The sequence below is a fragment of the Chiloscyllium plagiosum genome, unplaced genomic scaffold (genome assembly GCF_037043375.1).
Source record: "Chiloscyllium plagiosum isolate Xiang-an unplaced genomic scaffold, Cpla_swu_hap1 HiC_scaffold_40, whole genome shotgun sequence".
In the NCBI taxonomy this organism is placed as follows: Eukaryota; Metazoa; Chordata; class Chondrichthyes; order Orectolobiformes; family Hemiscylliidae; genus Chiloscyllium; species Chiloscyllium plagiosum.
In genome coordinates this window covers 12254630-12270842 of record NW_028270178.1, presented here as the reverse complement: position 1 = coordinate 12270842, position 16213 = coordinate 12254630, and the positions used below count along the sequence as shown (strand labels likewise).

At 45.8% G+C, this 16213-nt stretch overlaps 1 protein-coding gene across 1 annotated transcript; it reads right to left on the bottom strand.

Annotated features, from left to right (window-relative positions):
* Positions 1–1009: 1009 nt before the first annotated feature.
* LOC148138322 (putative G protein-coupled receptor 139) lies at positions 1010–5059 on the bottom strand. Its single transcript, XM_087981630.1, has 2 exons — positions 4990–5059; positions 1010–1923 (listed from the first exon to the last, which is right to left on the bottom strand). Exons 1-2 carry the CDS (start codon positions 5057–5059, stop codon positions 1010–1012), a joined length of 984 nt encoding a protein of 327 aa, XP_087837756.1.
* Between the last annotated feature and the right edge of the window lie 11154 nt (positions 5060–16213).

Below are 16213 nucleotides of genomic sequence, written 5' to 3'. Positions count from 1 at the left end.
GAAATGGAGACCTGGTCAAGAAGGGAAGGAGAAAGTAGCATGGTCCAATCTGGTGCCGGAAAATAAGAGAAACCGAGGTGGTTGTAGAACAAGAGATAAAAGAGAAGGTATCATTCAAACCGAACGAGGTAAATGAAGGCAGGGGAGGGTGGGACAGTGACAGGGTACAAGCTGGAAAGGCAGGTATGGATAGCGATAGATGGAGAGAGATAGATGGTCTACCGCAAAGGAAGAGAGAGACATAACGAGAGCAGTGGTTGAAATAGAAAAAAAGGGCCAGTGAAGCTCAATGAGTCAGAGAAGGATAGCAATGATGAGACCGACACGATTTGGATAGATGAGGACATGATTCCTGTGTGTGTGTCTGTGTGTGTTTCTTTGTGTCTGTATGTGTGTTTCTCTTGTGTGTGCGTGTGCGTCTCTGTGTGTGTATGTGTCTCTGTGTTTATGCTTGTGTGTGTACGTGTGTGTGTGTGCACGTCTCTGTGTGTGTGTGTGTCTGTATGTGTGTGCGTGTGTGTGTGTGTGTGTGTCTGTATGTGTGTGCGTGTGTGTGTGTGTGTGCGTGCTTGTCTGTGTGTGTGAGAGAGGGAGAAACGCTTTGGAGGAGAGACAGACAGAGAAATGTTTTGAAGGAGAATAAATTGACATGCAAGAGAGAAACAGGTTGACAATGGCAAGGATGAGCTGCAAAAAGGAAAATAAGTCATAACTTTTATGGAGATGATGGAAACCACGATAACCGTCAGTGGCACCTTCCAATCAAATGATGGGACAAGTTCTGATTCTGATGAAACTCACAATAATCGCCATGTTTGGCAACTTTGCCCATTTGGTGGTTGGGATTGGACAGATCTTGTCATAGCTCAGCTGAGCAGCTCAGAAACACTTTTTCAGACATTATTCATGAATCATCTGAAGAGACTTTCCTATTCCATGTGTCGGATTATCAGGCAGCGGGAGTAGCAGAATCAGGTTCAGGATAATTGTTGGGCTCTCTGCTGTTACACTAATCAGTTACAAACTTTGTTTTATTTTTGTGATTCAGCAAGTTAGCGATGAGCGTGAATGGGAATTTGACAGCGTTTGTCAGCTCCTCTCTGAACCGAGTCTGGGTCATTGTATAAATACATGTATTGGTGCAGGAACTGAGCAGCTGCAGCATCTGAGTGGTGTGATTTGCAAATAATGAATAATGTTGAAAGTCTGTTATTTGCCAGTAAAGGTGAAAGACGAAACGGGGCATCCATAAGATTATGAAGGTGCCAGATATACTGAATAGTAAAATACTGGATTTCCTTCTACTTTCCATCTCGGTATCCTTGTGATTGGGATCATTGCTGACACCCCGGAGTCTCTTGCGGACTCGGCCTGTCACTAAAATACGTCTGACAGTCAGAACATTGAGAATCAAGATCAGGAAGAAAGGGAGACAAGGGGTTAGTGTGTAGTGTAACAATACATAGGCGGACCATGCTGGGTAAGTGAAAATGTCTGGCTTATTGACACAACCCCAAGGGACATTATCAACTATTCGGGCAGGTCCATATACAAAGTAAGAAGGGAGAGCTTCCAAACAGCCCAGCAGACCCACTGTTCCCAGAATCACAGCTGCTGTTTTCATGGTGCAGTACTTTGTTTTCAAATTCTCGCAACATATGGCAACAAATCGATCGATGGTGAAAGTAACTGTGTACCAGACGGCAACCACAGTCATAGCCATAGCCAGCACATTAAGGAATGCACATATTGGGGTAATTCTCAGGAATGAGTCGGATAAATAAATCCCAGCTATCGCCCACAAGATGGGATCTGATATAACGACCAGGAGATCAGTCACTGCCATTCCAACCAGGTAGAAAGTGATACATGTGGAAAGACCACACTTTCCTCGGAGGAGAATCACAATTGCAACTGCATTCACTGGAAAAGAGAGAAAAGGGAGAAAATAAATTGCTGATCTGTACTGGAGGTCAAGCAGAATGGTGAAGGAATCAGGGTGTTACTGTATATAATGTTGCAAGCTGATTTATCAACCCAGGTAGCTTATTCCCACAGAGAAACTGGCAGTCAATAAAACCAGTAGCTCATCCACCAAGACATCTGTGCAAAGTATATTGTTACTCATGGATTAAGAAGATGAATTATACATTTTGATTCAGAAGGTGAAATTTAGATTGAGCATTCACAGGAATAGCTGGGAATGTTTGCTTTGACGTGAATATGCATGTGGGCTGTTGCTGTCTGTACATCGTAATGAGAGAGTCTGATTAAAACCAATGCTGATGTTGGACAGGGAGTTGCAGAGATGACACAAGGATTCAGTTCGGGAAGGAAGAGGCAGGTGAATATGAAGCCAGTGATTGTGAGTGTGAGTGGGACCAATAATATACCAAAAGTGTTACATTTCCTTTTGTCTTTTCATTTTCACACCTTCCACCAGCCCAACACTAAACACTACCATCCCACACGCTTTCTCTATACCATTCTCTAGTATCTGTTTATTTCTCATCTTTTTCATTTTTATTTTGCCCACCATTTTTTTCAGACTCTATTGTGGTTAGCACTGCTGCCTCACAGCTTCAGAGACCCGGGTTCAATTCCCGCCTCAGGCAACTGACTATGTGGAGTTTGCATATTCTCCCCGTGTCTGTGTGGGTTTCCTCTGGGTGCTCCGGTTTCCTCCCACAGTCCAAAAAGGTTCAGGTTAGGTGGATTGGCCATGTTAAATCGCCCATAGCGTTAGGTGAAGGGATGAAATGTAGGGGAATGGGTCTGGGTGGAGTGCACTTCGGCGGGTCGGTGTGGACTTGTTGGGCCGAGGGGCCTGTTTCCACACTGTAGGGAATCTAATCTCTTTGGATGACTCTCACTTTAATTTTCTTTGTAAATGCGCCTTTCCACTTAAAATTTCCCATGCTAACATTTTGTTCACCATGTTTCCGCTGCATCTGGTCTATTTCTGTAGTCAGTTTATTCACAGGCAAGGGAATACCACAATGATTCTATCTATCATAACTTATTTCCATTTGCTCACCTGGACTCGCTAAATGATCGATATTGCACGGAATAAACTGAAATAAGGCGCCTTACACTATACTCTGCAAAAACTGCCAATCCTCCTGCTCAATTCAAGTGACGCTTCTGCGACAGTAAAATAGATTGACTCACGGGTGCACCCAATACTGTGACCTGATACAATACGACAACGGATCTGAAACTGTCATCCTGGAAGGGCGAGGAAATTCTCAGGTAAACACATGAGAGGATGTGGAAGAGACAGCAGAAAACCGAACTCAGTAATCAGGCATCTGATGCAGAAGCAAATGTCATTTAAAATGAATAACATGCCTCAGCAGTGATGACCAAAATAACATATCAAATCTCATCGCAAAAGAACATATTTACAGAGATTAGAGGAAATTGTGTGGTCCACCATAATGGTGGGAGTGGGAGCTGGCTCATTATGAATCATTGCAGCCTTTAAAAGTTGAAATGAGTTGGAGGTTTGGATTAGGAGTTGGCTGGCTGGAAGAAGACAGAGGGTAGTAGTGGATGGCAAAGGTTCATCTTGGAGTGCCGTTACTAGCGGTGTCCCGCAAGGATCTGTTTTGGGACCATTGCTGTTTGTCATTTTTATAAATGACCTGGAGGAGGGGTTAGAAGGTTGGGTGAGCAAGTTTGCGGATGATACGAAAGTTGGAGGAGTTGTTGACAGTGAGGAAGGATGTGTCAGGTTACAGCAGGATATAGATAAGCTGCAGAACTGGGCAGAAAGGTGGCAAATGGAGTTCAATGTAGCTAAGTGTGAGGTGATTCACTTCGGTAAGGGTAATAAAAAGATGGGGTACTGGGCTAATGGTCGGATACTTGGTAGTGTGGATGAGCAGAGGGATCTTGGTATCCATGTACACAGATCTCTGAAAGTTGCCACCCAGGTAAATAGTGCGGTGAAGAAGGCATATGGCGTACTGGCTTTTATTGGTAGAGGAATTGAGTTCCGGAGTACTGAGGTCATGTTGCAGTTGTATAGGACTCTAGTGCGGCCGTATCTGGAATATTGTGTGCAGTTTTGGTCGCCATACTATAGGAAGGATGTGGAGGCACTGGAACGGGTGCAGAGGAGGTTTACCAGGATGTTGCCTGGTATGGTAGAAAGATCGTATGAGGAAAAGCTGAGGCACTTGGGGTTGTTTTCATTGGAGAAAAGAAGGTTTAGGGGTGACTTGATAGAGGTGTACAAGATGATTAGGGGTTTAGATAGGGTCGACAGTGAGAATCTTTTTCCACGTATGGAGTCAGCTATTACAAGGGGGCATAGCTTTAAATTAAGGGGGGTAGGTATAGGACAGATGTTAGGGGTAGGTTCTTCACTCAGCTAGTTGTGAGTTCATGGAATGCCCTGCCAGTAGCAGTGGTAGACTCTCCCTCATTATGGGCATTTAAGCAGGCATTGGATATGCATATGGAGGATAGTGGGTTAGTATAGGTTAGGTGGGCTTGGATCGGCGCAACATCGAGGGCCGAAGGGCCTGTACTGCGCTGTATTCTTCTATGTTCTATTCTTCTAAATATCTTGACAGTTACATTTCACAACATGAACCCACTCATAGTCCCTCATAGTGGCATTCATTCACTGTTCACAGGAACCTGATTCCAATGCGATCCTGATTGGCGGTAACTCAGTGGTAACGATATGGGGTTTATTAAACAGGAGTCATTGTAAACACACTATAATTCCCACAAACCCGAACAAACAGACCCTGAAAAACGCAGCATCAGGCAATTAAACTGAAAGAACTGGGGCTGCGAGAAATGAAGGGACAGAAACAGAAATTGCTGGAGAAACTCTGCAGATCCGGCAGCATCACAGATTTTTGTGTCAGCATCACTCAATAACTGAAATGTCACAGGATGGAAAATGAATCAACATACAGCAGATCACTGAGCACCAATCTGCACTGTTAGAGACGGAATAAAACAAGTTACCAGGAACTCCAAATGCTGCCAGAACAGGATAGTAAATTTCTTCGATCTGATCGATCATTGCATCTCCCATTTTGTTGCAATTCGGAGCATCTGTAGATCAGCAGCATCACATCCCTACCTGTGAAATGTCTTTGACCTAATAAAATCCGATTACTCCTGATTTATACAGAGTTTTTAACTTCACTGACAGACGTACATTTCTGCTCATTAGTCATACTCACTTAAACGAAAACATTACGTCAGCAGTAATGGTTTTGGAAACATAATATGACAGGTGTAACAAAGTCATCTTAAATCCCACAAGATATTGAACTCCCTTTTGGCAACAGGCCTGCTTAATGCAGCGTGCGTCATGCAGGCAGGTATGAATGACAGAGTTCAACATGAGGCATCCTGAGCACAGAACATAGAACATCACAGCGCATTACAGGCCGTTCAACCCTCGATGTTGCACTGACCTTTGACACCAATCTGAAGCTCATCTAACCTACACTCCTCCATTGTCATCCATATGCCTGTCCCATGATTATTTGAATGCCCTGCAAGTTGGTGAGTCTATTGCTCTAGCAGGCAGTGCATCCCTCGCTCCTACTACTGAGTAACCAAACTACCTCTAACATCATGCCTCGATTTAAAGCCATGTCACTCCATGCTAGCTTCACCATTTGAACAAAAAGGCTCTCACTGTCCAAATTATCTGACCCCCTGATTATCTTCTATGTCTCAATTAAGTCACCTCTCAACCTTCTTCTCTCCAACGAAAACAGCCGCAACTCCCTTAGACTTCCATCATAAGATCTCCCTCCATACCTGGCAACGTTCTAGTAAATCTCCTCTGAACCATTTCCAAAGCCTCAAACTTCTTCCTCTAATGCGCTGAGCAGAACTGTGTGTAATACTCTAACTGTGGCCGCACCTGAGTTTTGTACAGGTGCAACATGACCTCATGGCTCCGAAACTCAATCTGTCTACCAATAAAAGCTAGCACACTGTATGCCTTCTTAACAACCCTGTCAACCTGGGTGGCAACTTTCAGGGATCTGTGTACCTGGACACCGAGATCACCCTGCTCATCTACACTCCATTAGCCCCGTAATCTGCATTCCTGTTGCTCCATTCAAAGTGAATCACCTCACATGTTTCACATTAAACTCCATTTGCCACCTCTCAGCCCAGCTCTGCAGCTTATCTTTGCCTCTCTGTAACCTACAACATCCTTCATCATTATTCACAACTCCACCGACCTTAGAGTCAAACTTACTAACCCATTCCTCCATGCCCTCATTCAGGTCATTTATATAAATGACAAACAGCAGTGGACCCAAAACAGATCCTTGTGGTACCCCATGAGTCACTGATCTCCAGGGCGAACATTTCTCATCAACCACCACCATCTGTCTTCTTTCAGCTAGCCAATTTCTGATCCAAACTGCTACATCTCCCACAATGCCTTCCCTCCATATTTTGTACAGTAGCCTACAATGGTGAAACTTATCAACCGACTTACTGAAATCCATATACACCACATCAACCACTTTACCCTCATCTACCTGTTTGGTCAATTCCTCAAAGAAATCAATAAGGTTTGTGAGGCACGGCCTACCCTTCACAAAACCATGTTAACCATCCCTAATCAACTTATTCATCTCAAGACGATTATAAATCCTATCTCTTCTAATCCTTTACAACAATTTACACACAACCAAAGTAATGCTCACTGGTCTATAATTACCAGGGTTGTCTCTACTCCCCTTCATGAACAAGGGAACAACATTTGCTATCCTCCAGTCTTCTGGTACTATTCCTGTAGACAATGACGACATAAAGATCAATGCCAAAGGCTCGGCAATCTTCTCCCTGGATTCCCAGAGAATCGCAGGATAAATCCCATCCAGCCCAGGGGACTTACCTATTTTTACACTTTCTCCTTGTGATTCTCAATCCCATCTAGTCCAGGTGCTTGTTTCTCAGTTTTCTCCTCGACCACTTTGTCTTCTTATAGTGTGAATACTATGAAAAGTATTCACTCAGCACTTCCCCTATCTCCTCTGACTCCACGCACAACTCCACACTACTCTGCTTGACTGGCCTGAATCTTACCCGAGCCATTCTTTTATGCCTGGTATAGCTATGGAAAGCCTTACACTGGACGACAGAAGCAACTATCGCAGCACCCACAAACGAAGCTGCTTTCATGCATTATTTTAACGAGCCGCGACACATTGCAGCACAGAGGAACTGCGCAGAGCAGAGGAAAATCACCTGCACAGTGTATTCAAAATGAATGGGTACCCAATGAACACAGTCCACCGATTTCTCAGCAACAAACCCAAACAAGCAGACAAAACACATCCAGAAACCTTAGCCACTCTCCCCTACAGCAAAGACATCTCGGAATTGACAGCCAGATTACTCAGACCCCTTGGCATCATGGTAGCCCACTAACTCACCAACACACTAAACCAGCAGCTAATGAACTTGACAGACCCTATTCCAACAACAAGCAAAACTAATGTCATTTGCAAAATCCCGTGCAAGGGCTGTAACAAATACTACATTGGAAAACTAGCCACCACAATAGATGAACATCAACTAGCCACAAAACGAAATGACCCTCTCTCACTAGTATCTGTACATGCAGATGAGGAAGGACAGCACTTCGACTGAGACAACACATCCATCCTAGGACCAGCCAAACAGAGACACGTACAAGAATTCCTTGAAGCATGCCATTCCAAACGGAACACTATCAACAAACACATTGACTTGGATCCCATTTACCATACTCTGAGAAAAAGTGAACAGGAAATGACATTATCAACCAAGGAAACCTAAACACATACATAAAAGGCGGGCCATACCTCCAGTACTTCAACAGAGGATCACTGATGGCGTTACCTCGCAAGGTGACAAAGCATCTGATAATGAACCTTCCAGCTCAGCGAGCAAACCTACATCCAGAACTTCAAGCTGAGTTACAAATATTATCAAAACTGTGTCAGGAAAGCCACCTGCACACATTGGACAAAAACTGACCAATCTAAAGTGCTTAACCAATACTATTCCCACTCAATATTTGGAAAGTTAAAGTCCCCAATAACAACCACTGTCACTCTCGCTCCAATCGCGCATCATCTTGCTGTCCTAAGAATCCAGAGAAAGTATATTCCTGTCAGGGTGAAAGGGAAGGCTGGTAGGTAGAGGGAATGCTGGATGACTAAAGAAATTGAGAGTTTGGTTAAGAAAAAGAAGGAAGAATATGTCAGGTATAGACAGGATAGATCGAGTGAATCTTTAGAAGGTTACAAAAGAAATAGGAGTATACTTAAGAGGGAAATCAGGAGGGCAAAAAGGGGACATGAGATAGCTTTGGCAGATAGAATTAAGGAGAATCCAAAGGGTTTTTACAAATATATTAAGGACAAAAGGGTATCTAGGGAGAGAATAGGGTCCCTCAAAGGCGGCCTTTGTGTGGAGCCACAGAAAATGGGGGAGATACTAAATGAATATTTTGCATCAGTATTTACTGTGGAAAAGGATATGGAAGATATAGACTGTAGGGAAATAGATGGTGACATCTTGCAAAATGTCCAGATTATAGAGGAGGAAGTGCAGGATGTCCTGAAACGGTTAAAGGTGGATAAATCCCCAGGACCTGATCAGGTGTACCCGAGAACTCTGTGGGAAGCTCGAGAAGTGATTGCTGGTCCTTTTGCTGAGATATTTGTATCATCGATAGTCACAGGTGAGGTGCCGGAAGCCTGGAGGTTGGCAAACGTGGTGCCACTGTTTAAGAAGGGCGGTAAAGACAAGCCAGGGAACTATAGACCGGTGAGCCTGACCTCGGTGGTGGGCAAGTTGTTGTAGGGAATCCTGAGGGACAGGATATACATGTATTTGGAAAGGCAAGGACTGATTAGGGATAGTCAACATGGCTTTGTGCGTGGGAAATCATCTCTCACAAACTTGATTGAGTTTTTGAAGGGGTAACAAAGAAGATTGATGAGGGCAGAGGAGTAGATGTGATCTACATGGACTTCAGTAAGGCATTCGACAAGGTTCCCCATGGGAGACTGGTTAGCAAGGTTAAATCTCACGGAATACAGGGAGAAGTAGCCGTTTGGATACAGAACTGGCTCAAAGGTAGAAGACAGAGGGTGGTGGTGGAGGGTTGTTTTTCAGAGTGGAGGCCTGTGACCAGTGGAGTGCCACAAGGATCGGTGCTGGCCCTCTACTTTTTGTCATTTACACAAATGATTTGGATGTGAGCACAAGTTTGCAGATGACACTAAAATTGGAGGAGTAGTGGACAGCGAAGAGGGTTACCTCAGATTACAACAGGATCTGGACCAGATGGGCCAATGGGATGAGAAGTGGCAGATGGAATTTAATTCAGATAAATGCGAGGTGCTGCATTTTGGGAAAGCAAATCTTAGCAGGACTTATACACTTAATGGGAAGGTCCTAGGGAGTGTTGCTGAACAAAGAGACCTTGGAGTGCAGGTTCATAGCTCCTTGAAAGTGGAATCGCGGGTAGATAGGATAGTGAAGGCAGCGTTTGGTATGCTTTCCTTTATTGGTCAGAGTATTGAGTACAGGAGTTGGGAGGTCATGTTGCGGCTGTACAGGACATTGGTTAGGCCACTGTTGGAATATTACGTGCAATTCTGGTCTCCTTCCCATTGGAAAGATGTTGTGAAACTTGAAAGGATTCAGAAAAGATTTACAAGGATGTTGCCAGGGTTGGAGGATTTGATCTATAGGGAGAGGCTGAACAGGCTGGGGCTGTTTTCCCTGGAGTGTCGGAGGCTGAGGGGTGACCTTATAGAAGTTTATAAAATCATGAGGGGCATGGATAGGATAAATAGACAAAGTCTTTTCCCTGGGTCGGAGAGTCCAGAACTAGAGGGCATAGGTTTAGGGTGAGAGGGCGTAAGGGGCAACTTTTTCACCCAGAGGGTGGTACATGTATGGAATGAGTTGCCAGAGGAAGTGGGGGAGGCTGGTACAATTGCAACATTTAAGAGGCATTTGGATGGGTATATGAATAGGAAGGGTTTGGAGGGATATGGGCCGGGTGCTGGCAGGTGGGACTAGATTGGGTTGGGATATCTGGTCAGCATGGACAGGTTGGACTAAACGGTCTGTTTCCATGCTGTACATCGCTATGACTCTATGACTCTACAACTATTCAGAAGCGGTCTCATCCTCCCGTGTAATCGAACTACAATTTCAGTTCCCATCCCCTGGCTGAATTAGTTCAAACCCACCCAGTGAGCATTAGCAAATTCCACTCCCACGATCATGCCCACAGGACATTGGTAAGCCTCTGGTTCAGGTGAATGCCATCTTGTTTGTTGAGGATCCACCTTCCCCAGAAAGAGCCCCAATTATCCAGGAATCCAAAACCCTCCCTCCTGCACCATCCTTGTAGCCATGTGTTCAACTCCTCTCTCTCCCTATTCCTCGCTTCACTCTCACAGACAACAAACCAGCTATAACTAATCTGTTTGTTCTCGCTCTCGGTTCTCGCCATAGCTGCCTGAATTTCTGCCTTAAATCCTCATCTCTCTTCTTACCTACGTCACTGGTGCCTATGTGGACCACGACTTGGAATTGCTCCCCCTCCCCTTCCAGGATCCCGAAAACACAATCAGAGACATCATGAATCCTGTCACCTGGGAGGCAAAACGCCAAATGTGAGTCTCTCCCATTCCCACAGAACCTTCCATCTGTCCCCCTAACTATGGAGTCCCCAATGACTAATGCTCTGCTCCTCTTCCCCTTTCCTTCCTGAGCAACATGGCTAGAATCTTTGCCAGAGACCTGTGCCCATTTGCTTATCCTACCCCACTGCCAACAGTATCCAAAATGGGACACGTGTTGATGAGGGGAACAACCAGAGAGCATCTCTGCACTGCCTGCCGGTTCCCTTTCCGTCTCCTGACTGTAACCCATCTGCCTCTTTCTTACATCTGAGATATGACTACCTCCCTGTAACTCCTCTCAATAAAACTCCTCTACATTGGGGAGACAGGCCTCCTACTTGCGGAGCGTTTCAGAGAACACCTCTGGGACACCCGGACCAACCAACCCAACCACCCCGTGGCTCAACACTTTAACTCCCCCTCCCACTCCACCAAGGACATGCAAGTCCTTGGACTCCTCCATCGTCAGACCACAACAACACGACGGCTGGAGGAAGAGCGCCTCATCTTCCACCTAGGAACCCTCCAACCACAAGGGATGAACTCCGATTTCTCCAGCTTCCTCATTTCCCCTCCCCCCACTTTATCTCAGTCCCAATCCCTGGATCCCACACCGCCCTCTTGACCTGCAATCTTCTTCCCGACCTCTCCACCCCCACCCCCCTCTCCGACCTATCACCCTCATCCTCACCTCCTTCTACCTATCGCATTCCCAGCGCCCCTCCCCCAAATTCCCTCCCCCTTACCTTTTATCTTAGCACACTGGGCACACGAGCCTCATTCCTGAAGAAGGGCTTATGCCCGAAACGTCGATTCTCCTGCTCCTCGGATGCTGCCTGACCTGCTGCGCCTTTCCAGCACCACACTTTTCAACTCTGGTCTCCAGCCTCTGCAGTCCTCACTTACTCCTCTCAATAACCCCGCAATGTTTCTCGAATGATCCAAAGTTCATCCAGCTCCAGCTCCAGCTCCCTAATGCGGTTTTCGAGTGCACTTCCTGCAGATGCAGTCAGCAGGGACACTAGGGGTCACCCTTACCTCCCACATCCTTCAGGAGGAACATTCAACTGCCCTCACCAACATCCCCTTTGTTTTATATTCTCAAAGAGACTGTAGAAAACTGTAGAGTAAAAAAAAAGTGTAACCTTACCAATCCGGCACACCTCTTTTGGTGAGAAGAGGAGGGTGGTTGGGTGGGAGAGAGACACTGTCTCAGTAGTGTTTCCGAACTGGTCCACCTGGGAGCAGATGCGGCAGAGGCAAAGGAATTGGCAATCTGGAATAGCATATGTGTTCCACGACAGAACACACCAGATGACCTCCTTCTCAAAAGTCCTAGATTACCCCTCCCAGACATGGTTGAAGATGCCCTCCATTGCATCTCATCCATGTCCTGGAACTCCGTCCTCAAATCCCACTCCTCCAACTGCAGCAAGGACAGAACCCCCTCCCCACCCTTAAACCCCACCAACCTCTGCATAAATCGCATCATCTACCAACATTTCTGCCACATGCAAATGGACCCCACGACCCCACAACATTGGGGAGACTGGGCGCCTCCTAGCAGAGCGCTTTAGGGAACATCTCTGGGACAACTGCACCAATCAACCAAAGCGCCCCGTGGCCCAACATTTCAACTCCACCCTCCCACTCTGCCGAGGACATGGAGGTCCTGGGCCTCCTCCATCACCACCGACGCCTGGAGGAAGAACGCCTTATCTTCTGCCTCGGGACCCTTCAACCCGTTGGCATCAATGTGGACTTTGCTAGTTTCCTCATTTTCCCTCTTCCCACCTTACCCCAGTTCCAACCTTCCAGCTCAGCACTGCCCTCACGACCTGTCCCAGCTGTCAATCTTCTTTCCCACCTTTCTGCTCCACCCTCTTCTCTGATCTATCACCCCCACCTCTATCCACCTATTGCACTCTGGTTTACCTTCTCCCCAGGTCCACCTCTTCCCATTTATCTCTCCACTCCCGAGGCTCCTAGCCTCATTTCTGATGAAGGATTCCGGCCTGAAACATCGATTTTCCTGCTCCTCGGATGCTGCCTGACCTGCTGTGCTTTTCCAGCAGCACATTCTCAACTCTGGTATCTAGCATCCGCAGTCCTCACTTTCTCGACCGAACTGCCTTAGTCTTAGGAGACAGTGTGTAGTAATGGAGGTGTGCTTTTCAGGATAGAGGGTTGTGATTGGTGGTATTCCACAGGGATCAGTGCTAAGACCTCTGCTGTTCGTGTTCTGCATAAATGATCTGGTGGAGCTGGTTAATTGGTAAGTTTGTGGACGATCCAAAGATTGGTGAATTAGCAGACAGTGAGGAGATTGTCAGAGTATACAGGATGTGGATTAGTTCGAGACATGGGCAGAAAAATCTGGACACATTTTGGAAGATCATGCACAGATGGAAATTATACAGTGACTGGCAAAACCTTCAGGAATATTGATATGCAGAGAGATCTGGGAGTCCACACATCACTGAAGGTGGCAGCGCAGGTAGATAAGGTAGTTTAAAAAGCCTGAAGCATGCTTGTCTTCATTAGAAGAGGCACTGGATATAGAGATAGACGAGTTATGCTGCAGCTTTATGAAACTTTACTTAGGCCACATTTAGTAATGATGTGGATGCATTGGAGAGGGTACAGAAAAGGTTTTACCAGGATATTGCCTGTTGTGGGGGATTTTAGCTTTGAAGTAAGGTTGGTAGACTGGTTTGTTTTTGCTGGAATGCAGGAAGTTGAGAGGAAACCTGATAGAAGTTTGTTAGATTTTGAATGGCATGGAAAGAGTGGAATAAATGAGGCTCTTTCCGAAGGTTGAGAGATAAATTACTGGGAGACATAGGTTCAAGGTGTGGAGGGTGGCAGGGAGTTTAAAATACATGTACGAGGCAGGTCTTTCACACCAAAGTGTGGGGAGTGCCTGGAATGCACTGCCAGTGGAGATGATGGAAGCAGATACAATAGCAGCATTCAAGAAACAACTGGACGAATACATGAATATGAAGGAAACGGAGGGATATGGATCCTGCAAGAACAAAGAAGAACAAAGATAATTTACAGCCGAGGAACAGGGTGTACAGCCCTCCAAGTCTGAGCTGATCCAAACCCATTGTCTAAACCTATCACCCAATTCCTAAGGATCTGTATCCCTCTGCTCTCAACTTACTCTCAGAAAGAGTTCTGAGGGATAAGATTTCTGACTATTTGAAAAAGTATAGCGTGATTAAAGGCAGTGAGCTTGGCTTTGCGAGGGGCAGGTCATGCCTCAGAAATCTTATTGTGTTTTTTGAGGAGGTGACAAGACAGGTCAACGAAGGTCAAGCAGTGGATGTGGTGTATATGGACTTCAGCAAAGTAGTTGATAAGGTTGCCCATGGTAGGCATGGGATACATTCATAAAGTCAGGAGGCATGGGATACAGTGAGATTTGGCTATCTGGATTCAGAATTGACTGGCTGACAGAAGGCAGAGAGTGGGTGTAGATGGAAAGTATTCTGCCGAGAGGTCAGTGTTGAGTGGGGCCCCCTCAGGGCTTTGTTCTTGGGCCTCTGTTCTTCGTAGTTTTTATGAATGACTTGGATGAGGAGGTTGAGGGGTGGGTTAGTAAATTTGCAGATGACACAAAGGTTGGAGGTGCCGTTGATAGTATAGAGGGCTATTGCAGGCTACAGCGCGACATAGGCAGGATGCAGAGCTGGGCTGAGAAATGGCAGATGGAGTTCAAACTGGATAAATGCGAAGTGATGCATTTTGGAAGGTCAAAATCGAACGTACAATATGGGATTAAAGACAGGATTCCTGGCAGTGTGGAGGAACAGAGGGATCTGGATGTGCAAGTACATAGATCCCTCAACTTGCCACTCAAGTGAATAGGGTTGTTAAGAAAGCATATGGTGTTTTGGCTTTCATTAACAGGGGGATTGAGTTTTAGAGCCGCGAGGTTTTGGTGCAGCTCTGCAAATCCCTGGTGAGGCCACACTTGGAATATTGTGTCCAGTTCTGGTCGCCCTACAATTGGAAATATACAGAGGCTTTGGAGAGGGTGCAAAGAAGGTTTACCAGGATACTACCTGGACTGGAGCAGTTGCCTTATGTAAAGAGGTTGACTAAGCTCGGACGTTCATCTCTGGAGTGAAGGAGGAAGAGAGGAGACCTGATTGAGGTTTACAAAGTAATGAGAGGCATGGATAGAGTCAATAGCCAGAGACCTGCCCCGAGGGCAGGATTGACTGGCAGGAGGGGTCATAGTTTTAAGATATTAGGAGAATATGCGGGGAACATCAGGTTCTTTACGCAGAGAGTTGTGAATGAGTGGAATGCATTGCCAGCAGTGGTGGTGGAAGCAGAATCATTAGGGACATTTAAGCAACTGCTGGACATGCCCACGGAGAGCAGTGAGTTGAGGGGTGTGTAGGTTAAGATATTTTATTTTACATTAAGGATTAACACCCGACACAACATCATGGGCCAAAGGGCCTGTTCTGTGCTTTACTTTTCTATGTTCTATGTTCTACTCATGCATCTGTCCAGACGCATCTTAAATGAATCTACTGTGCCTGCCTCTACTATCAGTGCTGGCAACACGTTCCAGGCATCTACTACCCTCACTGTAAAGTATCTGATTCGTGTATTCCCCCTTAAATATTTCATTACTCACCTCAAACGCGTGACTTCTCGTTATTGAATCCCTCACCCTGGGGAAAAGCTTGTCTCTATCCACCCTGTCTATACCCTTCATGATTTTGTAAACCTCAATCAGGTCGCCCCTCAATCTCCTTTTTTCCTAATGAAAACAAACCTAACCTACTCAACCGCCCTTCATAGCTAGCACCTTCCATACCAGGCAATATCCCCGTAAACCTTCTCTACACCCTCTCCAAAGCATCTATATCCTTTTGGTAATGTGGCGACCAGAACTGCACGCAATATTCTAAATGCAGCCAAACCAAAATCTTGTATAATTTTAACATGGCCTGCCAGCTCTTATACTCAGTATCCCATCCAGTGAAGGCAAGCATACCATATGTCTTCTTGGCCACTCTATCCACCCGTGCAGCAGCCTTAAGGGTTCAATGGACCTGAACTCCCAAATCTCTCTGCTCATCAACTTTTCCCAATTCAAGACAGTTTTAGAATGGAAGCGCAAAACGTGGCAGTGCAGACTTAGAGGACTGACGGACATGTTCCTGTGCTGTTTGTTCTGGAAACATTCCTGACAGGACACTGCTTCTCTTTTTTTGTAACTTAATTATTATGAATGGAATCGGACAATGGAATCCCAGTGCGAAAAAATTCCACAAGAAGCAGCCAATTAGCACGTTGCCATAATCTGTTTCTCCACCAAGTCGAAAATGTTGTAACATCAGCGTCTCCAGGGAGTGTGGGTGTGTGGGGAGGTGGGTGCGAGTGAATTGTGATCTCACGGCCTATAATTTAAAGGTTTGGGGATTTGAAATCTACGTCTAAAACAGAGCTGTCTGTCGCTCAGAGCGACACAGCATTTCACAGTGAAA